The sequence below is a fragment of the Lutra lutra genome, chromosome 11 (assembly GCF_902655055.1).
Source record: "Lutra lutra chromosome 11, mLutLut1.2, whole genome shotgun sequence".
Taxonomy (NCBI): Eukaryota; Metazoa; Chordata; class Mammalia; order Carnivora; family Mustelidae; genus Lutra; species Lutra lutra.
In genome coordinates this window covers 106,987,025-107,013,067 of record NC_062288.1, presented here as the reverse complement: position 1 = coordinate 107,013,067, position 26,043 = coordinate 106,987,025, and the positions used below count along the sequence as shown (strand labels likewise).

General features: G+C 37.5%; 1 protein-coding gene across 6 annotated transcripts in view; it reads left to right on the top strand.

Moving 5' to 3' along the window:
- LMBR1 (limb development membrane protein 1) overlaps positions 1 to 26,043 on the top strand; it is a 157,853-nt gene that overhangs the window by 61,573 nt on the left and 70,237 nt on the right. For 5 of the 6 annotated variants that reach the window (XR_007121403.1, XM_047694411.1, XM_047694410.1 and 2 more), the window contains one exon: positions 5,606 to 5,709. The exons of the other annotated variant lie outside the window; for it this stretch is intronic. Coding sequence is in view for 4 of the 5 variants with exons in the window: in XM_047694411.1 (XP_047550367.1) it covers positions 5,606 to 5,709 (104 nt within the window). In the remaining variant the exon portion in view is untranslated. The remainder of the gene's footprint in view (positions 1 to 5,605; positions 5,710 to 26,043) is intronic. 6 annotated transcript variants of the gene reach the window in all.

The following is a 26,043-nucleotide window of genomic DNA, read 5'->3' as shown; positions in this document are numbered from 1 at the left end:
ATGGGGCCTACAGTAAACTCATCCTAAATCTACAGACACAAATGTGTTTAGAGCAATAGCAGAAAAAAGGTATGTCATGCTAATCCTAATAAAAAGAAAGCTCGAGTAGGTATATTATTATTATTAGAAAAGGGTATCGATTTTGCCAGGCATAAATAAGATCATTTCATAAAGATGAAGAACTTAATTCATCAAAACATAATAAACATTTATCTACCTAATAAGTAGCTATTAAATACATGAAGCAAAAACTTAGAGAAATCAATTAAATTAGATACAAATTAGAGTAAGTAAAAAATACAAATTAGAGTAAGAAAACTTAAAAAAAATCACAGTTCTATTCAGATTTACCAATATCTTCTTTTTGATAATTGATGGAACAAATTAAGAAAATTAACAAGACAGAAGATTTGAATAACATTCTTAACTAACTTGACCTAATTTATTTATTTATTTATTTATTTATTTATTTATGTTTTCAGATTTTATTTATTTATTTGACAGAGCCACAGCGAGAGAAGGAATACAAGCAGGGGGAGCAGCGAGCAGAAGGAGAGGGAGAAGCAGGGTTCCTCCTGAGCAGGGAGCCTGATGTGGGGCTTAATCCCAGGACCCTGGAACTATGACATGAGCCTAAGGCATTCACTTAGCAACTGAGCCACCCAGGTGACCCTAATTTGGCCTACTTTGCATTTATAGACCACTCTGCCCAACACCAGTAGAATATACATTCTTTTAGTATACTAGGCACATTTGCCAAGAGAGACCATATTCTGTGCCATAAAATAAATCTCAATACATAAAAAATTTCTCAATTCTTTTTTTTTTTAATTTTTAAATTTTTTAATAAACATATAACGTAGGAACGCCTGGGTGGCTCAGTTGGTTAAGCAGCTGCCTTCAGCTCAGGTCATGATCCCAGCGTCCTGGGATCGAGTCCCACATTGGACTCCTTGCTCGCCAGGGAGCCTGCTTCTCCCTCTGCCTCTGCCTGCCATTCTGTCTGCCTGTGCTCGCTCTCTCTCCCTCTCTCTCTCTGACAAATAAATAAATAAAATCTTTAAAAAAAAATAAACATATAATGTATTATTAGCCCCAGGGGTACAGGTCTGTGAATCGCCAGGTTTACACATTTCACAGCACTCCCCATAGCACATACCTTCCCCAATGTCCATAACCCCACCACCCTCTCCCAACCCCCCTCACCCCAGCAACCCTCAGTTTGTTTTGTGTAAATCTCAATTCTTTTAGAAGAATTTAAGACATATAAGATATGTTCTTTAATGAAATTAAATGGGAAACCAGTGGCAGAAACATACTTAGAAACTCCCTCAATTATTTGGTAACTAAATAACTAATAAGTCAAAGAAGAAATTAGAAGGGGAATTTGAAAGTACTTTGAACTAAATGAAAACAAAAATAAAACATTTGAAAATTTATAGCACTAAAATGTCCATTTTAGAAAAGAAAAAAGGTCATAAATCAGTGCCCATAATTCCTACCTTAAGAAAACAGGAAGAGGAGAGCAAATGAATACCAAATTAAGAAGATTGGAAATAAAAAAAAAAGATAAGAGGAAAAATCAGTGAAATAGAAAACAGGAAGTACAGAGAAAGTGAGAAGATCAATAAAATTAATAAAGCTGCAGTCAGGTTGATTAGCAAAAAAAAAAAAAAAAAAAAAAAAAAAAGAAAAGAAAAGACACCAATTACTAAATAAGAGGAATGAAAGAGGTGACATCATTATGGATTCTACAGGTATTGAAAGGATAATTAGTGCACATTGTGAACACCTTTATGTCAATACAACACCTTAGAGAAATGGGAAAATTTGGAAGGCAAAAACTACTGAAGTTTCACAGATGTAGAAATGTTACAGATGTTCTTACAAATAAAACTGTAGGCCAAGAAGAATTCACTCTCAGTTCTATTAAATATTTAAGGAAGAAGCAGTACCAGTTTCTACACAGACTCTTTTAGAAAATTGGAAATGAAGGAATACTTCCTACATCATGGTGCCTAGCATTACCTTGTTCCCAGAACCAGACAGACATTATAGGAAAAGAGAGTTATGCATAAATTCTAAGCAAAATTCAGTAAATCAAATGTAGCAATATATAAAAAGAATACATTATAATTTTTGAAAAATCAATGAATGTAATTACTATATTCAAACCCTAAAAAAGAAAAGTCACCACAATACATGCAGAAATATCAGAAGAAAAATTCAACATCCATTCTTGATAAAATCTCTCAGCAAATTAGGCATGAAAGGGAATTTCTTCAACCTAATAAAGAGCATCTGTAAAAACCCTACAGGTAACATTATGCTTAATGAAAGACTGAATGCTTTTCCCTGGGAATAGAAACAAGGCAAAGATGTACCCTCTCACCACTTCTATCCAACATTGTTATGGTGATTTTTAGAAAATAAAGAACATTGAGGTTGGAAAGGAAAAAGTGAAACTGTCTCTACTAACAGATGATATAGTTGTCTATATAGAAATTGTGGTAGAGTCTTATTATTAAGAAGCTCTTAGAACCAATTAATGAATTTGCAAGGTTGCAGGATATACAATAAATATACAAAACTCAACTGTATTTCTGTATACTTGCAATGAATAAGTGGACATTGATTAAAAAAAAAACAATGCCACTTGTATACAGTAGCATTAGAATCATGTTATACTTAGGGATGTGAGAGACCTATATACTATACAGTATAAAACACTGCTGACAAAAAATAAAGAATGCCACAATAAATGGAGAGATATACCATGTTCATGGATAAGAAGACAATGTTAAGATGTCAGTTTTCTCCAGATTGGTCTACCAATTCAATGCAATCTCATCGAAAATCCAAGAAGGGTTTTTTCCCCCCCCTTTTTTGGTGGAAATTGAAAAGCTGATCTGAAATCGAGATGGGAATTCAAAGGACTTAGCATAGCCAAAACAACTTTGAAAGTGAACAAAATTGGAAGACTTACTACCCAACTCAAAAACTATTTTAAGGCCATGTAATCAAGATGGTGTGTTATCAGCATAAAGCTAAATAGATCGACTCAATGGAATAGAGGATCCAGGAATATATCTACACATATACTGTCAGTTTATTTTCAGTGAAGGTGCAAAGGCAATTTGGTGGAAAAAGAGTATTCTTTTCTACAAATGGGGTTGGAGCAATTGGATAGTCATAGGGAAAAAAATGAACTTCAGTCCATACCTGGCACCACATACAAAAAGTGACTCAAGGGATCATAGATATAAATGTAGATCTTAAAACTGTAGCCCTTGTTGAAGGAAACATAGGAGAAAGTGTTAGTGTTACTGGAATAGACCGTAATTTCTTGGGAATGATGATCTGTAAAAGAAAAAATTGGTAAATTGGACTTTGTCAAAATCAAGAAATTTTGTTCTTTGGAAGATACTTGTTAAAAAGGTAGATGAGGGGCGCCTGGGTGGCTCAGTGGGTTAAAGCCTCTGCCTTCGGCTCAGGTCATGATCCCAGGGTCCTGGGATCGAGCCCCGCATCGGGCTCTCTGCTCAGCAAGGAGCCTGCTTCCTCCTCTCTCTCTCTGCCTGCTTCTCTGTGATCTCCGTCTGTCAAATAAATAAATAAAATCTTAAAAAAAAAAATAAAAGGGGCACCTGGGTGGCTCAGTGGGTTAAGCCGCTGCCTTCGGCTCAGGTCATGATCCCAGGTCCTGGGTTCAAGCCCCACGTCGGGCTTTCTGCTCAGCAGGGAGCCTGCTTCCTCCTCTCTCTCTGCCTGCCTCTCTGCCTACTTGTGATTTCTCTCTGTCAAATAAATAAATAAAAATCTTAAAAAAAAATAAATAAAATAAAAAGGTAGATGAAAAGACAATCTACAGATGGGGAGAAAATACTTGCAAATTATATACCTGATAAAGGACTTGTATTCAGCATATGTAAAGAACTTGCCAAACTCAACAGTAAGTAAACAAAGGTCTAATGAAACAATGGGCAACAGACTTGAAGAGACTCTTCACCAAAGAAGATACAGATGGGTGGCAGATAAGTTCATGAAGATGTTCATGTTATTTTTTATTGATTTAGGGAAATGCAAATTTAAACAGTAAAGAGATACCACTATATACCTGTTTGAATGGCTGAAACGGAAAAGACTCCTCGTACCATATTTTGGTTAAAACAAAGGTTTTGTTCGTTCCTGTGTTTCTTCGGCTTGGAACTCTGCCTTCTAAGTCAGGGCTTTGAAAGAACACTTCTTTCCCATTTCCCAGAGCACTGAGTGATAAGTGCATGTGATCGATTGAATTTATACTTAGCATAATTTTGTCTTTAACTCTTGATTTTGTAAGTATTACAGGTATTATTTTGAAAATCATTTATTTTTATTTTTTTATTTTTTTGAAAATCATTTTTAAATTTGAACGTTTTACCTATAAAAGGTGTAAGATGTTTGGCCAAACATAATCCCAAAGATAGACTTAGTCTTCTTTTCCTAAATCTATTTATTATCATTTTAGTAGCTCTTTATTGTGATTTTGTAAGAGTACAGAATGTGCCAAAAGGTGATATGAACTTGTCTGCCTTTCTTACATTTTCCTTCCCACTTAGAATTGCTTACTTAACCTTCTATGATATAGTGATTTTTAAAAATCCCAGGAGTTAGCTCTGCCACTGGCAGACTCTGCAACCTTGGCTAAGTTATATAACCAACCTATGCCTCTGTCTTGTTGGGGGATTCCTGTGAGGAATACACAAGTTCATATAAGACTGGTAAATCATTTGGAATAGTGCTTGGCACAGAAGGACTCAAGAAGTGCTAATTATTACTTTTAGTGTTTTTATTAGGCTTAAATTAAATATTTATTTATTTGTTTGTTTTTATTAACATATAATGTATTATTTGCCCCAGGGGTACAGGTCTGTGGATCATCAGGCTTACATAATCCACAGCACTCACCATAGCACATATGCTCCCCAATGTCTATAACCCAGCCATCCTATTCCACCCCTCAACAACCCTCAGTTTGTTTTCTGAGATTGAGTCTTATGGTTTGTCTCCCTCCCCTATCCCATCTTGTTTCATTTTCTCCTTCTCTCCCACCCATGATGCCTCCGCCCTGCCTCTCAAATTCCTCATATCAGGGAGATCATATAATTGTCTATCTCTGACCTGTTTTGCTTGGGCTTAAATTAAATAATATGGTGCATGTAAAATGTCTAGTAGACTATCTGGCATTTATTAAGTGCTCAATAAATGCTAGTGGCTCTACTTTAAATACTCAGATGCCGGTGTATCTAAAGAGACTCTGTCTTGGATCTCTGCATTTGGCATATCTTTAGTGAATTTGTTTTAGGGCATGGAGAAAAATATTTCTAGTTTCTACATCGGTTTTTCCTAATAGGTACAAGCTACAAAGTTACAGAAATTTGGATGTGTAATTATTTTCTCATTTGTAAGTTTAGGTGATTTGTTAGGCCACTGTCTTCAAGTTTATGTTTATTTTTATTATTAAAAAGTATAGCTCTTTGACTAACATCATAATTTAGCATAGTAATTTTTTTTGAGAAGGCCTGTCTCTAATCTTTTTATTCTTTTTTTTGCTACCTCCTTATAGGCTTGTGGAATCTTGCTTCTCTCTTTTCCAACCTTTGTTTATTTGTGTTGATGCCCTTTGCCTTTTTCTTTCTGGAATCAGAAGGTTTTGCTGGCCTGAAAAAGGTAAGTGAATCATATTTTGTAATTAAATTTGTCAAAGGAAGTATATGTCATTCATGTTGAACTAGTAAAAACAGGTTTGAACAACCATTTGAAATATAAAAAGTTTAATTAGTAATAATGACATCTTATTAATATTAATCATGTTGACAATAATATTAATAATATTGCATATTGAATGATTTTGTTCCATAGGGAGGAAGTCATCTTTTGACCTTTGAAGGTTTTTATAGTACCTGTAAACTTGGAGTATTTGTAGAGAATAAAGCTGATAAGATAGCCGTTCTTCCTTTTGTAGGCTCTCTTGCATTTAGTGTAAAGTATGACATGAAATTCTCAAAATATTAAACCATATTTTGATGTAGAAGTTATTTTATATCTAGTATTTTCGGGAGAGTAGCATATTATAAAATCAAACATGCCCTGTAGCTAGTCAGATTCTCAAGGTACTGTGAGTTACTGATCTTAGTGAATGTGAGAGGTGAAAAGTGAGCATAACAGGAGACTTTGCAAGAGCATCTTAAACAATCAGTCCAGACTGTATCAGTGGTAATAACTTCATATGTCTTTGAAAATGACATTTTAAAGTGAAACAAATGATGTTCCTGTTTATGGCTTGTGGGGGTCTTTGCTATAACCATATAGCAAATGGTTAACCATATAACCATATGGAATATAATACAAAGATTTAAGTAGTTAATACTTTTTGGCAAAAATGAGTTCTGAGTTACAGTTTACTTATGGACACATTACACCTTTTTAGTTGCTAGTTCTATTTGTATTGTGCCATGTGAAGTGCAGGTGTGCCTGTGCGTCTTACTGTTGACCAGTACTCTAATGCCAGCTCAATACATTTGGCAAGGGAAGCTGTAAACTGAATTTTTATGACTTTTTATTTCATATAACTTTTTGTAGCAATGAAATTGTTTAGTCTCACATTTTGACAAGTCTTCTGATTTTAAACCTTAAGTACAGTACTTTTTAGATCCTTTTGTTGAAGGATGCCAGGAAAGAGTCACTGATTGGTGATAGGGTATTGTTTTAGCGGATGTACCTTCTTGCTTTCTAGATATTACTCCATGCTTGAATAGTTTGAGCCTGAAAATTCAGAGTTGATGTCATATATAATAAGTGTCCTGAGATCAGAATGGTTGGTTGTATTTGGTAGTCAGACCTGACGTTGAGAAAACTGGCTTTGATATACTGGAATTGTTTTTTATCATGGTATATCTGAATTATTTAAGTCATCTGTATAATGTGAAAGAATTGTTGAGTTTCAGTTTAAAAAGCTCTTTGTTTAAGACTTCGTGGAGAAATTATAGGAGTTTTGCTGAATGGGATGTAGTGCAGACCTTCCTTTTATAAGGAGAAAACTGAGGTCCAAATATATTAGATGTTAGTAAGTTGTCTAAGGGCCACATATGTACAATTCCAGAACTGGTACCAAAACCTTGTGGTTTTAACCATCCCAGAGTGGTTGATCTTCACATGTCAACACTGTGGAGTTTATTGAGGCTGCCCAAGTGGATGAGGTGGCCAAGGACAAATGGGGCTGGAACAGAAAAGAGGACTACTCTGTGACTGGCCGGCAGAGGAAGGAAGCAAAGGAGGCTGCTGAGCAGGTCCTGTGAGAAAGCAGGGGAGCAAAGGAGTGTGGTTTTGTGGAAGCCAGAAGACAGGGTTTCTGGAAGAATGAGATGTAAAATATTGTGTTAAAGAGGGCTGGAAAGAATGAACACCGAGAAGTGACAGCATAGGAGACACTTGAGAAAGTGATTTCTGTATAATTTTAGAGCCAAAGCTTTTGATGGATATTCATTCATTCAACAGAGTTTTACGAAGCACCTACTAGGAAGTAATTATGCTACTATAGGACCTTGCTGGGACAGAAATGAAAAGCCAGGGCTCCTGCCTTCCAGAGATAGAAGGAGAAAGCGTTGCAATCAAATGGGATGTGGTGTGATGAACTTCTTTGCAGCCCGCTGTGATGGGAGGCACTGGAAGGAGTAAAGTCTTGATTTGCATAGGAAATTGGGGAGGCTTCACGGGAGGGGTCCGCCTGCACTTGAGCGAAGACTTGAAGGAATGAATAGGCTTTTGCTGGAGCGTGGCGTTCCAGGCTTGAGCAAAGGCATGGATTCTGCCTGGATTGAGGGAATGGCTGGCACTTAGCTATAGAACGGAGAATTGGTCAGAGATCAGGGTTCACGGAATCTTGTTGGGGTCACATCTGGGACGCCTTGAATAGTTTGGATTTTGTGGTATAGATAACAGGGAGTTGGCAAAAGGTTTTTGAAAAAGATTTTTGCAACTACTGTTTTATTTAAGTATAGAGATAAATACACATGTCGGAGTTTAAACATATGTCAGTAAGGGAAGGAGTACACGCAGCAGACAATGTGAGACGCTGTTTTGTAGAGACAGCGCCGTACTGAGTCAGTCCCGCACCTGCTCCTGTCAAACAGCGTTGCAGCATGCGCCGCAGCGCCGCCGGTCGGTGTTTGCCCGCGGACCGTTCTTCTGTCCTCTCCGCCTGTGCGGCCGCGCCAAGGGCAGAGCACCGGTAAAGCTCGTGTTGGCTGTACGTTCATATTAGAAAGTAGTATACGTGCCTCTGCCTAATTTGTACTCTTTATAAAGTTCTAGTGTTTAGTTAAATAGGTTATTTTTTTAAAAAAGTTTGTAATGTGCACAGACTCTTTGTCTCCAAATTGGTTTCCTCCCTTGTTGTGAACTAACCAACTAGAAGAGGGTCTTGACTACATTTACTGGAACAGAATTACCATCTCTAGAATAAAAAAAACCTGACAGAATCCCCAGTGATCTGTCACTGTTCTCTTGTTCCCCCTTGGAGACTAAGGTCCAAGGGGAGAAGCAGCTTGAGGAGGGACGCAAGAAGGTAACTGAAGATATTTCACACCTACAGTTGTACAGCATTCTTTCCTCTCAGTTTTCTTTCTTTCTTTCTTTTTTTTTTTTTTTTTTTTTACATCTAGTCTGTCCATACACACTTTAAACAATATTCTTTTCTAAGCACATCTTTGACTATGTTGGTCTCCTCTGAATCCCTCAAGATCACCAGCTCCATTTCATGATCTCAGAGGGGACGGATGTGTTCGAGGCATAGTCAGCTTGGCCAGTCCAGGTGGTTCCCCAGCTCAGCAAAGGATTGAAAGGAGGGCAAGGAGACAGCTGGGGATAGTTGGTTACCACTTGTCTGACTTGTCACTTGTCACTGGACAATGATTGGGAGTTGTAGGAACCAAATGAAAGAACTTGGTCTTTAAAGCTTTCAGAGGAGGGAAGGGAAAATGGGGCTGTAGCCTGGAGGCAGAAGAGGCAGAATGATTCTGCTCTTTGTGCACAGAGGAGAAGGGGCCCGTGGCAGAGAGATGGGAGGGTAAGGGTGCTAAGGTGAGAAAATTTGCCCTTTGAGTCTCATGGCCCGGGCTAGTTTTTTCATCTGGACCTCATGTTCTCTTTCTGTAAAACGGGTATAGTAATGATTGTTACCTTACTGTATTATTTAAAGGATTAGTGCCATCATTCTAGAGCTTACTGCATTTTCACCGGTAAATGTTCTCTGGGATCCCCAGAAAGCAACTGAGTACAGTACAGTCAGTTCTTAATTATTCACATATTATCTTGGGCTATTTTAAGGTTACAAATTATTTTTCCCATTTTGAAATGGCATGGACTAAAGCAAAATCACACCTGCTTGAAGATAAGGTGCATTCTAGACCCTGTTAGAATTGTTTGGAAAGCTTTAAGATTAAAGTAATCATGACATATAATTGTAAAAATTCATGTTTTTTAGTTTAAAAATCAATTATTTGAAAGCTGCAAGAGTTATTAACATTACATGGTTAAGTCTTAATGTGTAAAGTATATATTTAAGCCTTTCATTGTTTTCCTAATATATGATCCTAGGAGTTGACTTGTGCAGATTTTACATAATGTTTGTTAAGATCTATAGTTCTTTACACAATATTGTAGACTGGACCCCAGACTTTAATTGTTGCCTCATTGAAGTGAATGCATCACAGTCATTGACATGTTTTACATAGCTGGCTAGCAAGAGTGTATTCCTTTGTGTATACCCTTTTTTAAAAAAAATTATTATTATTTTTTAAATTTATTTTCAGCATAACAGTATTCATTGTTTTTGCACCACACCCAGTGCTCCATGCAATCCGTTCCCTCCCCAATACCCACCACCTGGTTCCCCCAACCTCCCACCCCCGCCCCTTCAAAACCCTCAGGTTGTTTTTCGGAGTCCATAGTCTCTCATGGTTCACCTTCCCTCCCAATTTCCCTCAACTCCCTTCTCCTCTCCATCTCCCCATGTCCTCCATGCTATTTGTTATGCTCCACAAATAAGGGTATATCCTTTAAAGCTCTTTGCTCATTGGCTTTAGACATATCTAGTTCTGAAGGGCTATTGAAGAGGGCTTAGAAAACACTTCTAATTGGTAGATTCAGCACAATGATTTGAGTAATGACAAACTTGAAATATGGTTAAGTTAAATTTCTTTTTTATTCCTTTGACCACCCTCCTGGTGCTGTTTTACTGTGTCTGAGTCTGGTGGAGTCCCTGAATGGCCTGTGGCTCCACCGTACTCCCATTGGTTCCCCTGGGCGATCGATTTTAAAACGGCCCCTTGCATATTGTGGCGAGACGGGGAAATTGGCCACTAGCCATGGGCGGATGCAGAGCTTGAATTGAAAATCAAATTAAGCAGAATTCTCTACTTAGTTTTTAATTAAACCACTATGTTAATTCAAACAGGACATTTTAGGCCTGGGGGGGGGGGTTGGCCACGTCCTTTTAAGGGCCTTAAACAAGCCTTTCTTCTCTCTCCTTACCATGGTGCATGTTTCTATTTTATTAGGACCATCTCCTCACTATTCCCATTCTTTATATTCTTAAGGGTAGGGGAATGGAAATGGTTTTGATAAAGCAAGACATTTTTTAAGTAAGAACTGAACTTAGAACTCTTATTGTTAGCACTTAAATATTTATCAAATTTGTATTATTTTGTAGTCACCTCTGTGTATTGCGTCCAGCATTATATATGTTCATGTGTGTTTGAACCCGATCCCATGCTTGCATCTTAATGTTTGTTTCAGTTCTGATAAAAAGGTTATATCTGCTGGGTGTTGTGTTTTGTGGTGGAGATGCTTTCTCCTCTTTTTTTTATCTTGGTCACTCAGAGTACCAGGGTATCGGGGTACCAGGGTATCGGGGCCGACAGCATTGCTGTTCCTGTCACACCTCGAATCAGCTGTGTGGTTTTCTCTTCCCATTCTGCCTCAGAGAGACCTAGATTATGTGGGATGATGTCAGAAGATGTTTGCTGATTGCTTCGTAAACTCTGAAAATCTAACCTCTGGCCAGAGGTGAAGTAGGAGTTAGGAATATATTTATTTCATATTATATTTTAACATCTTACTTTGAGTTCAGATGTTATGAGGCAGAAATTCAACAATTTAATGAAAGCGAAAAAATATAATCAATGGCAGATTAATTCACAAAGCAAAGATGTTTCTGGGAGTAATTTTATATTGTGCTTCACCTTAATGCCTATCTTTGATTTGAAGTCTTGGCATAAAATTTAACATAAGCGACAGCAACATCCTGACCAATTATCCAAGCTATCCAGACGTCCCCAAATGTCCAGAACATAGCACACGGTCTGTAGGATTAAGAGGTTAACTCCTATAACTTCAAACGAAGTGCTTGATAATAAAAGCAAAAAGTACAGAATTTGAGGTAACTTCCTTTCTTAATTAATTAGACTGACCAGGTGGAAGCGAAGAGCCCGGTGCTGGTGCTGGGAAGGCCTATAAAGCTGAGCACTGTGACAGCACAATGGAGGAGGAACAGAGATTGTTTTAATATGTTTCTATCCTGTGTCACAGTGTGAAATTGTCCTGGTTTATGTCCCTTTTGGCAAACTTACATAAAAGTGACCTTGTACTGTATTTTATGACCAGACGACTTTTTCCCCCCAGTGGCTAATTTGTATCAGGCCTGCATCTGAAAGAGACACAGAAATGAGTAGGAAGTCCAGCTTGGTCTCAGGGAGCTTTCATTGCATTCTTTCATTATTTTTGCTCGTTTTTGCCACTGATCATCCATAAATTGTTGGACATGAGTGAATAAGGAAGTGCTGCTTAGTGTTAGCGGCACATGCGCGTATTTGGCCTGGTTTTTGTGGGTGAGAGGAAATCACATACAAGAAGGAAAACTCCTGCTGGGAGACTTGCAAGGAAATTTACCTTGGGTGCGTTTTGATCTTGGTGTTTTATTACAGAAAATGGAGTCATATCTCACTAACTATTGTTATGTGTTAATTTGATTTTCCCAACACCTTCAAGAAAAAAAAAATCATTCGTCAATTTATTAATAGAATTCCTCTGCCCTCCCCCTCTTGGGAGCCTTCCTTGTTTTCCATAGAAACAACATGGATAAAGATGATTATTTTTAAAACATTTGATTCTGGCAGTGTTGATCTGCTCAGGGTTCTTTTCGGAATTTGTCAACCTACTGTAAAAGGCGCGATTGTAGTGATTCATTGAAGCTTGCCATGTGAGATCTTAGAGAAAGATGTATAAAAGTATTACTTTGAGGAAAAGAAAACATTTGTTTCATGTAAAATTATTTGAGTTTATAAAGATTTTGAATTAAAAATCATTTAGTTCATGATATGATCTTAATTTTGTCGCTGGTTTTAGTACAGTTGCATATTAGAGGGAACTAAATTATAATTTCAATAACAGTAACTGTTACTGTTAAATAGCAGCCGTGTTTCTAAAAGATACCACCGGTACCCGCGCACTTCGAGATGGTAGGAGTGTTGAGTTGGACTGTTGTATAGCACTTCCATTTTCCTGTCCATCTATCAAAAAATCAGAGATTTCTCCCCTAATGCTAAATGTTCTCTTTCTTTGCATAATAGTATCGTGGATAGACTGTGAGCTTTGGCATTTAGACTGTCTGACTTAAATCCTGACTCTTCTCCTTACTAACGCAGGGCTACAGGCATGTGTCTCAGTGTCCGTGTCTGTAAAATGGGCTGCCAGTACTCCCTGTGGGGTTGCCCAGGGTCTTGTTGGTCTCATCTACCAGGAGCTGCCACTTGTGAGTAGGTGCTACGTGGCGGTTGATAACGAAACGTCAGGAAGATTTGTGTAGGATGATTTTTTACCTGCGACAGCAAAGCTACATGTAAGAAATCATAGTGGAGTTGACATAATCAGCTTTATTCATTTCCTTTTGGAATAGGAACTGCTTTATATTGTAACTGTAAGTCGCAAAAACGTAGGTATTGTGTTGAATAGGTAACTAAACTTCAAACTTTATTTTATATGATGATTAAATTATTAACTAAAGTCTCACAGTTTGGGGCTTTTTTTTAAATGAGGAAGATTTTAGTATGGAGGGAATAAAAAATAATCAGGTTCAGATTATAAAGTAATTAAACTCTTAATTAAATTGGCCCTACTATGCCCAACATTCATGAAACAACGTTATGGAAATAATCATTGTCAATTAGAGTCTCTTTTCCAAAACTTTTCTTGAGGGGAACTTGAAAACTACCCTTGGTTGGAATAAGCTTTATTTGAAAGTAAAATTGATGTCTAATTTCATGCTGACTAGAGAGCTGCTTACCTGGTTACGGCACATTACGGCACATGCTCACAGGTCCACAGTGCGGCTGGAGTTTGGACTATTAAAATCTTCTGTTTGGTATTTAAACATATTTATTTGTCTATAAAATAATTTATTCAGCATTATGCAATGTTAATCTTATGATCTCTATGAAATATTTCCCAGTATGTAGTTGAAACTTGGTCTATTACTTTACCAACCCATTTATTTGGCCCGTTTGTTTGAGAAATAAATGTTGCATAATCAGATAAAGGCAATTGGATTGTTTGATGGTTTTGACATTAGGAAATACTTGAGGTTGTGATATACCTACTTTTCTTTAAAACTGAAGTTATTAGCAGTTACAGTACTTAAAAATTTATTGGTTTGCACAGCTGGTAAGCAAAGTAAGTTCTTATCTAGAAAGGCAAGTTCTTACTGTTTTGGAATAATTGAATTTTAAAGCACTGAATTGTCAGAAATATATATATATATGTGTGTATATACACACATATATATATACAAACAGACACATACATACATACATATATATATTCTTTTTATTCTTTATTTTTTTACTTATTCTTTTTATTCTTATACATATATATGTATATATATATATACATATATATTTTTATTCTTTTTTTAACTTATTATTCTTAATCTAAAAATAAGATTAGTAGGCAAAAACTGAAAAAATAAGGCTATATCAACAGAAGAAAAAGTTAGAATTAAGTACTAAAATGACTAATTCATAGAATACTTTTCCTATTTTTTTTAGAACACAAAGAAGAAATTTGAAGTTGTTTAGAATGCTGGATTTAACTACTTGTATACTTTCATATTTTAGTTGGGATTACTTGATAATGTTTCTCTTTACACGTTAATTAATGAATATTAATTTTTATTATAAGCAGTTGATTTTTAAAACAGACATGGGAAGGACTTAAAATTTTTTTTAAAGCTTTTTTGAGTTATCAAAAAGATTTTTCTGATCTTTTGATGATTTTTGTTTCCTTCTTAAGTGCCAGAATTGAATTATACTTCTGATTTTTTTTAGAAGAGATATAATAAAGTACCTTACATTGTAATAAGAACCTAGTGCATTAGATAACTTAAAAACTATGAATAATTTCTGAATAAGTGTTCTGAATGTTCCACTCTTCTTTTTGGTATTACCTTAGTTCAGGCTTCATCATTTTTTACTTGGATTATATAAACCATTGTCCTGCTGTCTTTTCTGCTTCCAGTTTCCTTCCTGTACAGTGTAACCTCTACGCTGTCTTCCAGCATTGTGTTCTTAATGATATCGTGTAACTCACCTCCATAAAATCTTTTGATAGTTTTTAACTGGCAACAAAATGAAGCCTAACATCTGTAACATTGTATCTGCAACTCTGGAGATTTGGCTCACATCTGTCCTATAGGCCAATTTTTCAGGAGGCTCCCCTGTTCCCCAAGCTATTTCCCACTGAACTCCTCGCCTTGTGCAGTCCTTTCTAGGTGCTTTCATGGCCTCCTGTCTCCATGTGCAGCTCTGCCCAGAAGCCCTCATCTCACTTCCTGGTGGACTCTGTCTGCAAGTGCTACCTCCTGGTGCTCCTTAAGTCTTTCCAGTGGGGCTCCTTTGTGGTGAGCTGCTTCCTCCTCCTGCAGTAGGGATTATAATTCTGTTGTGATTGTTTGTAGGTGTGTCTTTTTCACTTATTTACCATGGTCTTCCCAAATATATATACTTAGCCTGTTGCAGACAAAGTTTTTATAGAGGAAAAATGAAGTCCCATTGATTTGTCAGAGGAAGGATCTAAAAATGCATCAGTGCTCCCCTTTCTGGAGGGGCTGGTTATAGGTTTCTGCAGGTTATCATGCAGGCATGTTATTTTTAGAATCGTGTTAGAACCACAACACAAAAGAAGACATGAGAGTTTGCATTGTTTTGGTACAGTTTAGGCTTTTAGTCCAGAACCTTCAGGTTAAATTAGAATGAGGCTCTTCATTAATGGAGTGAGTCTTTACAGAATCTTTACCATCCTTGGCTTGGTTTACAAAACCCGATTCTCCCCACCCTTATTCTTGTTCTTTCGCTGGCAGTTGGGAAGGAGCCCCCCAGTCACCACCGTGTTTGCCTCTTAGGTGAGACTGGTGGTTCCCGGTCTCTTGCTGTGCTGGAGCCTGACTGCAGCCTGCTTGGCGGGATGTTGACCCCTTGCCCCCGGGGGTGAGCGTCTTCCTTTTCCCGGCCGTGCCCTTCAGGGGCCATGTGTTCAGCGGCTGAGCTTTCCTCTGCCCATAGTGCTCCATTCCCAGCTTCCTTCTTGGCCCGGCCCGTCAGTGCAGGTCTAGCATGTCTCCTGGGTTGCAGTGTTTCAGAAGCAGGAAGACAGGTGTTGGTGTTTACTCGCATTGTGACAGAAATTGATGAAAAGTCAAAGTAAACCTTGAAAATAGTGTTAATACTGTTAACCTAATATCTTATGTGCCATATCTCATTCTTACATAGAATAGGCGCTCTCATCTTCTTTCCCTGCTGCCAGATATTACTGAAGGTTATGCTTGCTTTGTGTTTTATTGTTTTTAAACTGCTTTTGTGTATTTCATTTGATCTGTTAAATATCTTGAGAAGTTACCAAGGCAAATTTTATTGCATGTTACTTTTTTTTTTTTTTAAGATTTTTATTTATTTATTTGACAGACAGACATCACAAGTAGTCAGAGAGGCAGGCAGAGAGAGGGGGGGAAGCAGGCTGCCTGCTGAGTAGAGCGCCCGATGCGGGGCTCGATCCTAGGACCCTGAGACCATGACCTGAGCCGAATGCAGAGGCTTTAACCCACTGAGCCACCCAGGCGCCCCCGTTATTGCATGCTTCTTATAGAGAATGTCTTGAAGCCCAAGATTTCTTTTCTTTTCTTTTCTTTTTTTTTTAAGATTTTATTTATTTGTTTGACAGACAGAGATCACAAGTAGGCAGAGAGGCCGGCAGAGAGAGAAGAGGAAGCAGGCTCCCCGCTGAGCAGAGAGCCCAATGTGGGGCTCGATCCCAGGACCCTGGGATCATGACCTGAACCGAAGGCAGAGGCTTTAACCCACTGAGCCACCCAGGTGCCCCTGTTATTGCATGTTTCTTGTAGAGAATGTCTTGAAGCCCAAGTTTTCTTGGCAAACTTCAAGGACATAATCCATGGCAGAGCTACTGCTAGACTCTGAGGAGTGTTTTTTGCCCGTGTTAATATTTACTAATCAAATAGTTCTCACACCTTCTAGAGATTAGAGAAGTGTTACTGCAGTGCAATTCTAAAAAGATATCTCATACTATTTCTATTTTTTAAAAAAATCAATAAGTTTATATATTTTTCCTTAAAACACCTCGAGAGCTTGTGAATGTATATTTGGTGGGATTGTCAGGTTTTGGTGGAGATCCAGGGCGTGTGCTCGTGGTTCCAGGACTCGACTGGCGGGTCGCTCGGGTGAACCTCACAAACCACAGTGGTGGTTTTGAGCATCGTGTGTTTTCTTTTCTAAAAATTCTTAGTCATTTAGTGCTATAATGAATGATTGTTTAAATACCATGAATCTAAGAGGCACTGAGGTTTAAGTGCGGTGTGGATAAAGAGCATAAAACTAATGATGAGAAAAATCATGATTCTGCAGACCCACCCCGTAAATCCTCACCGGGTTCAGGTAAAGGTATTTGCCTCATTAAAAATTCTGTACCGCACATTAAGATGGCCCTGGAACTTCAAAATTAATGTTAACCAGAGGAAACGGAATAATAATCTTATCTAATTTGGCTTTTTATGTATTAAAAATAGACGACTTGGGCCTGGAGTGTTATTTATTGAGAAACATTTGCAAAGAACTGTCTGAAATCTTTTCTTATTTAAATATGTAGAAATAAAATATGAAGGTTATAAAAGATAGTTTTTTAAAAAAATTCGAGATGTTAGAGTTTAAAAAATATTATAAGTTGTAATGCATAGAGAAATTTTAGTCTATATATTTTATATATAAGACTTTGTTTGGAACTAGTTATATGATATTTGATGTCAATTCATAAATTTTCTTAAGTTGTTAAATAGAAACAAGCCAAAAATTTAACTGTATAACCAATCCCTCTATAATTAAATGCATAGATAAGTTCAAGGAAAGCAGGAAAATCTCCAAAGACCAAACTGAACAGGTACCACAACACCTGGATGGTGTTGAGTGAGTAGGTGATGTCGGTAAGTGAGTAGGTGATGCCCTGGCTGTGTTGGTCAGGACAGAGAGGTAGTTACTCGGTGACGGAGAGTCACAGGTGCATAGAGGTGAGGAGATGGAACTGAGGCCCCGGTGAAAGCCTTTAGCAAAGGGGCCTCCTCATTTAACACACACACACACTCACTCACTCACACACTCACACCCTTTGGCCACTGATAGGGGAAGACTGTACTGTCAGCCTTAGTTCTGGGCAAAAGTCTCCTGGGCAGAGTTCCTCTACAGGCCTTTACCTCCTAGGGGTTTGGGTTCAGTATTTAATACCTGCTGGGAAACCCCAAGATAAGAAATTAGCATAAAAGTTGTTTCAAAGCATTATGTATCACTTTGTCATTTTAACTTAATGTATAGTACTTATAAATAAATTTTAGTTAAAAATGGTTTATATAAATGTATAATTAAAGTTGGCTTTAGAAAGTTCATTTAATATAATTCAAGATTCATAATCCATATATGTTTTTGACCTGGTCCTATTTAACTATGACATGTGCTGTTTAATTGCCTTTAAATTAATTGTGTGATTCAGGACTTGACAATAAATATTACATAAACAGGCCTAAATAAAACCTGGTTTCATTTTGTCCTAGCTTTTGTACACTTTAAAATTACATTCTTTCTTAGTAATTTGATACTGGTTTAGCTCATTAAGTATTATCATCCCTCAAAGCCAAGAATGAATAATGTAGTCTTTTTTATTTTAGCTACCCTTTTCTGTGAGTTTTTACAGCGATCTAATACTTTAATCTATGTAGTTAATTTTGTGAGGTGATTAAAAGAATGAATCTGAATTAATTTTTCTCTGTATTATTCAGTTCTAAGGCAGTTTATATAAGAATATTACTCTTATCTATTACTTTTAAATATTTTACTGTGTTCTGAATTTACTGTATTTCTTATCTAATTTTTGTACTTTTTTAATAAAAGATTTTATTTATTTATCTGAGAGAGAGAGAATAAGAGTGAGCAAGCATGAGAGGAGGAATGTCAGCAGGAGAAGCGACCCTCTGCTGAGCAGGGAGCACAGTGCAGACTCTCTGGGGACTCCGGGATGGTGACCTGAGCTGAAGGCAGTCGCTCAACCAACTGAGCCACCCAGGCGCCCAGGACTTTTTGACTAGAAGCTTATGGCTCTTAGTACTTATTTCCCCCTTTGTTAGTCTATAATTTCTCTGTAGATTTGATACCATCTACTTTCTATCATTTAGGGATTTCTTAACATTATTAGTCTCCTGATGGCAGTCTTATCTTCTAGCATAACTCATTCAGTGAGCTTGGTGGTGTTGTCGCTGCTAGGAATGGTGCAGATTGGTTGATTGATTATTTGTTTTATATTTTTCCTGTCTTCCGTGATGATCCATCATCTTGAACCAATCTCCTGATTCCTCTTTTCTCTCTACCTGATTAATTTTACTGGCCCTTTATCTGAAATACATTATTAATTTGCTAATTGCTAATTTGGGGACATTCTTTGGCCTTTTTCCAGATTGGGAGGACCTGTGGTCTCTGCGTGACATGGCTGTGATTTTGTCAGCAAATATGGAGGCCCAGTCTTTTCCTTTGGCCTTTCCTCTTTAGCTTTGTAAACGTTTTAGCCACTCATGGCCTTACTGTTCAAAGAAGATCTCTTCCAGTCTGATGTTCATAAATCCTCAAGATTCCAGGATGATTTCTACAAATGTACAAATCCTTCCTGAATGCATCTGTATTGTAAGATCCTGAATGTTTACTTTTCCTGGGTCTTATCGGGCTCGCATGAAGCATACTCATGAGGCTGATGATTTTGTTTGATTATCCTGTGTATCTTGACTTCTGTCGTTTTTCATTAATATTTTAGTTTTAATTTAAAAAATTTCATAGGAAGCCAATTAATCTGACATTACACTTTATATCATTCCAAATTACCTGTCAGTATTTGTACTTGGAGTACTGTGTAATTATAATTAGTTTGTACATATATTTTATATCCTTTTTACTTTAATAATTTATTTTGCATACATAAATTTTCTGGTGCCAGGAGCAGTTGTCCAAGACTTGGAAATGGGCAAGGGAGAGGCTGGGTGTTCTGTCAGTAGAGTCCTAGGCTTTGTAGAAGACTGTGGTGGTGTGTACCTTTGCTTGATTTTCTGTTGACTTGGCTATTTACATCTCTTTAGGGTTAGAGCTAACTTGTAGGAAAGTAAGAGCAATGAAAATGAGTTTGTCTGATAGAATTGATTTCTTTTCTATACAAAAGATAGCTCCAAACATTTTATTATGTTGTCCTATAGGATGCTATCTAGTTTTGCATCTGTTAGCAAATTGATTTTATCATTTCCAGTTTTCTGAGTATATCTGTGTTTTTCACATTCTTCTTTGACCTGGTCTTAACAAAAATTCAAACCATCTGGCTCTGCTGGTAAAGGATGTGAGGAACAGAAAGGACCAGGGTGCTCAGAGGGGAGCTACAGTTAGCAAGCAGCTGTAGTACTTACTGTAGGCTGACATAGAAAACGGGGGTTCTGGTGGTGGAGTGCCCAGTAAATACTTACAAGTGTCCACCAAGATACAGGCTACTGAGACCATCACTCAGAACCAGATCCTGCCTATCTAAGATCTGCTTTCTAGATCCACTTAGTAGTTCTGCTGTCACCAGAGTCAGGAGGTGATAAAGAGAACCAGGAGGGAAAAAACTCTTTAAATATAAAGATGAGTAGGAATTCAGAAAATGACCTGACATCTGGGAAAAGTCAACACTGTGAGGGTTACCAGATTCAATGTATTGCTCAGAATAAATCGACAAAGAAAAGATTTCAGGGAGATTTAAAAATATTTGTTCTAGGGGCGCCTGGGTAGCTCAGTGGGTTAAAGCCTCTGCCTTCAGCTCTGGTCATGGTCCCAGGGTCCTGGGATTGAGCCCCCACATCGGGCTCTCTGCTCAGCAGGGAGCCTGCTGCCCACCCTGCCGCCTGCCTCTCTGCCTACTTGCAATCTCTGTCTGTCAAGTAAATAAATAAAATCTTTAAAAAAAAATTTTTTTTTGCTCTAGCATTTCAGACACTTTGGCAGAGGAAATTAAGCCTATCTTATTCTCAATATTGCCAGAAATGAAAGTTCTACAGTCATTCTGATTTTTAAAAAATCAAGTCCAGACAGTTTGTAGGATATTTTTACCAGAAGTCAAAGAATAGATTAACTTCAGTTTCATACAGATTTGTTCAGAGATTTGAAGATGGAACACTCACAGTTTTATGGGGCTGATAGAATCTTGATAATGAAAGTAGACAAGGATTGTATAAGAAAGGATCACTATAGGCCATTTTTATTTGTGAATACTTGTGACAAAAAATATTAAGCTGAATTCAGCTATGTATGCAAAAAATCATCATCAAAGAAAATTTTATTTCAGGTATGCAAAATTGGCTTCACATTAGAAAATCTATGGTGCTATAATTCATATTAGGAAAGTAAATGAGAAAAAAATAATTTGAGCGCCTCCAAAGAGATACAAAACACATTTAGCAAAATCAATAACCCATTCATGATTAAAAAGCAAATTAAGAATTTGAGCAAATGTTCTTAACTTGATAATGGATATCTACTCTAAGTCCGTAACTGGCATTGTACCTAATGGTAAAATGTAGAAAGTATTTACTTTAAAATTGGGATGCCGTCTGAAATCCATTATTTCTAATAATAACATTGTATGGAGTTACTAGTAGTACAGTTAGATAAGAAAAGGAAAAATTGAAAGGTTAACAAAATATTATTATTATTATTATTTTTAAAGATTTTATTTATTTATTTGACAGAGAGAGATCACAAGTAGATGGAGAGGCAGGCAGAGAGAGAGAGAGGGAAGCAGGATCTCTGCCGAGCAGAGAACCCGATGCGGGACTCGATCCCAGGACGCTGAGATCATGACCTGAGCCGAAGGCAGCGGCTTAACCCACTGAGCCACCCAGGCGCCCTTAACAAAATATTATTAACAGATGATATTATCTGTTGAAAAACCCCATAGAATCTAAGAATAAATTATTAATTCAAATACGAAAATTTATCAAGGAGCCTGGATATAAGATTAACATAGAAAAAATTAATGTGGATTAAAATAGAAAATTAATAACAACAAAGAAAATCTAATTAAAAATTTTTATAGTAGCAATATTATAAGGTATTTTGAAATAAATCATACAAATGATATGTAGAATCTTTATGGAAATAATATATGGAAACAAAAAATCTCATTGAAATGATACAGGAGACTTAAATGGATAGGTTATTCTGTGTTTAGGCTTTCTTTATATGGTAAGAATTACAGTTCTCAAATTATTTTTTAGAATCAGTGCAATTCTAAAAAAAATTCCAACTGGTTATCTTAAAGAATGTGATAAGCAGATAGTAAAATTCTTACGGAGGAGCAGAGAGCCAAGAATGGCCAAAGCAGTTTTGAAGAATGTGGTGTTGGGACTTACTCTATCAAATAAAAAAGGGGCAGAGGACTGGGGTAGACGTGTCTCCAGAGAAAACATGTATGTGGCCAATAAGCACATGAAAGACCTCAATAGTACCAGTTTTGGGGGAAATAAAATTAAAACCGCAGTGAGGTATTTCTCCCCATGCATTAGGCTGGCGGCTGACAACTGCAAAACCCCCAAGCAATAACGAGTATTGGTAAGTACGTAGCAAGGATGAGACTCTTGAACGCTGTTGATGGGAATGTAAGGTTGTGTAGACGTTGTGGAAAACAGTATGGTGGTTGCTCAAGAAATTGAAACAGAATTACTGTTTATGATCCAGCAGTTCCACTTCTGGGTATATACACAAAAGAATTGAAAGTGAGAACTCCACAGATATTCATTTATTCATTTATAAAAGTTTTTATTCAAGTTCTAGTTGGTTAACAAACAGAGTAATGTTAGTTACTCAGTTTCAGGCGTACAACTGAGTGAAACACTTCCATATACCAGCTGTGCACAGCAAGTGCACGCCCTCCTCCCCATCACCTGCTCCACCCGTCCTCCCACCCACCTCCCCTCTGGCCACCAGTTGGCCCAGGGTCCTCCTGCTCCACCGTCATCTCTTCCTCTCTTTCCTTCACAGATCTTTATATGCTTCTTTTCCCGGCAGCATTATTTAGAACTGCCAAAAGGTGGAACAACCCAAGTATCCACCAGTGGATTAACAAATTAACAAAATGTAGTGGAACGTTATTTCATCTTAAAAATCGAAGACATTCTGACACATGCTGCAACATGGGTTAGACTGGAGAGCATTATGCTGAGGGAGGTGAGGCTGACACAACGAGGTAAATACTGTGGTTCCACTTGTCTGCGGGTCCTAGAATGGTCAAGTTCATAGAGACAGAAAATAGGATGTAAGTGCTAGGGGCTGGGTGCAGGAGCAGGAAGGAATGGGGAGTCACTGTTAATGGGTGCAGAGTTTCAGTTGGAGAAAGTGGAAGAGTTCTGGGGATGGCTGGTGATGGTGATGGCAGAGCAGCGTGAATGAAGGTATTTAATGCTATAGAACTGTACACTTCAAAATGGTCGACTTTGTGTTACATGTGTGTTACCACAATCAAAAATAAAAGTAAATAAATGATGAACATGGCAGTTCAAATTAGTGGTTACATTTGGCCAGGTTGGTGTGGAAGTTTGGGTGTTGTTGGGTGAGCCACATGGGTGCCCAGGTAGTTGTGTGATGTTCCTGTAAGTTCTGTGGAATACGCACTAGTATTTAGTAGACGGTAGACTGTCATTGTTTACAAATAGGAAGGAATGAAAGGTTATTTTTCTTGGTGAGGAGTTCACGTTACCCAAATCGAAGCTAATATGTAAAACTGAAATGTCAGTTTATTGGTTTTCAGTGGAAAACTGTAAAATACACCCGCATGCACACCTGTCCACCCAAAGCCACATTTTTTTTTTTTTTTAAAGATTTTATCTATTTATTTGACAGAGATCACAAGTAGGCAGAGAGGCAGGCAAAGAGAGAGGGGGAAGCAGGCTCCCTGTGGAGCGGAGAGCCCGATGCGGGGCTCGATCCCAGGATCCTGGGATCATGACCTGAGCCGAAGGCGGAGGCTTAACCCACTGAGCCCCCCAGGCGCCTTCCAGGCGCCCCCCAAAGCTGCTTTGATTGAGAGCTGGGGAAGATGTGGAAATCAGGGAGAGATGGGCCCAACCCAGATAACGGAGTGACGGCAGACAGCCCTAAGCTTTGGATGCTGTTTTGGAATTCTTAGTGCTTTCGTGTGAATGTCCTCTTTGCCACATAAGCGATGAGACGCTACATCTAAATTACGTGGTGACACTCTCTGTTATATTCTGCACTTTAATATTTTGTACGCTTTCTATAGTAATGTGATAAAAACCCTACTGATCTTTGTTTTGTTGTGTCTGTTGGGGTTTATGCGTGGGTGTTTTATGAAACAAATGGTAAGATATTGACTTCTGTTGTATTAAAAGTTTCTTATGGGACTAAGGATTTGACCTCAGCATGAATTTGCTATTATGGAATTGAAAATTAATGTTCTAGTAAAAGAAGCTTTTATGTGCTTTGCTTTATTCCTTTTACTGTGTTAGAGGTTTGTCTTAAGTATGTTTTAAGCATTCTCCCCGCCTCCCTGTGTCCACATCAGTTGTCTTTGGTGTCTCGTTTTTGTACTGTGTGAGGAGGTGGAAAGCACGGGCTCTGAGAGCTGACAGACCAGAGTGTGCAGGGAGCGCCGGCTCACTCACTGCGACGGGGCGACCCGGGGCAGATTGTTTCACTTCCTGGGATGTGAGCTTCCTCATTTCCAGTACACTTTACCTTCTGATTTATCAGGAAGGTTCAGGGAGCGTGTGTAAAGCAACTGGTAGGAGCTTGGTAGTTACTAGTTCCCATCTCTTCTCTTCTGTGAGATTGATACTAAAGATTATTGGAAAAGAGGCAGAACGAAAGGTCTTCACTGGCTGACCATGAAGTTGTTCTGATAATTTAGTGTAGTATACTGTGAAAGTTTCTTCCGGAACTTAGAATTATGTTTTAAATTTTTAATATAAGGTCTTTGCAGTTTTTTTTAAAAGATTTTATTTATTTATTTATTTGTCAGAGAGAGAGAGAGAGATCACAAGCAGGCAGAGGCAGAGAGAGAGAGAAGCAGGCTCCTCACTGAGCAGGGAGGCCGATGCAGGGCTCAATCCCAGGAGCCTGGGATCCTGACCTGAGCTGAAGGCAGACACTCAACCGACTGAGCCAGCAGGTGTCCGGATCTTGAGGATTTTTGTTTGTCTAACATCATCAGAAGTTTCTCATAAATTTGAATACAATGAACATCTTAGTTAAATGAATGGGCAATGATAGTGTTTTTATTTTAACTTATCCTAAAATATATTCTCTTTGTCAAATTTTAATAACTTGAACATCTTATAGTTTTAATTTTTCCATCTGAAATAGATTACATTAAGTGCAGAATATATTAAGAAATATTTCACTGTAGTTTAACAAAGCTTTCTATAAAGCTGTTCTCTTTGCCTTGGGACCAAAACTTTTTTTGTCCAAACGCTTATTGATTACCTTGGGAGCGAAGGGGGGAAATGTTTGACACTCTACTGATGCCTGTTTGTAGCTTTTTTCATGGTTTAGAATAATTAATACCTGCCTTTATTTTCTGTTCCTTGTTAGTGTTTCTATCGATCTTCCAGATGACGGCATGTATGTTTGGTGCAGTGTTGACGGCATGCTGAGCAAACCTTACCTTAGTGTTACTAAGAGACTCTTTTTGTTAAATGAACAGTGGCTTGATATTTATTTTAAATGTTCTGTAAATGTAGAAAAATTTCCCAGGCTTTCCTGATGGGTGGAGCCATAGTATATAACATGGTGTTTACATACCTTCTGAGAGGTCAAGATGTCCAGGCAAAATCTTGTTTAAATGTTCATCACCACAGAAACATGTCAGCTTATTGTTAGAGCTTTTGTATATACATTGTCATTGTCACTTCATTGATCTTCAGCACAAAGCAATTAAGTGTGCAATTGACAAGCACAAAAAGTTCTAAAAGCAATTATAACTACTTGAATGTTTTAAACTTTTACCTGAATTATTCAGTGCTTATTTAAATCTTAAAAGAAATCTCTGTCCACATGTATTTAGTTTTTACTAGTCTATTCAATTTAACCTTTTATAGTGTTTTGATAGTTGTAATTTTCAAAATAATGTTGATGTGAAACTAGTGTAATTATATAGCTTGCTTTTCTTAAAAAACACTATAGTGTTTTATTAGTGGAAAGAAAGTACTTAGTTTCAATGCTGTTTTTAACTAGTACTTTTGAGTGCTTATTGAACTATAATTTTAATAAGGTGGAGTTTCATTAAAGTAACTTAGGTTCATGGTTTTTGGGTGGGATTAAGATAAGTATTCATATTGGGGATAAAAATCCCCAATTAGAGTCCAGAGATCTT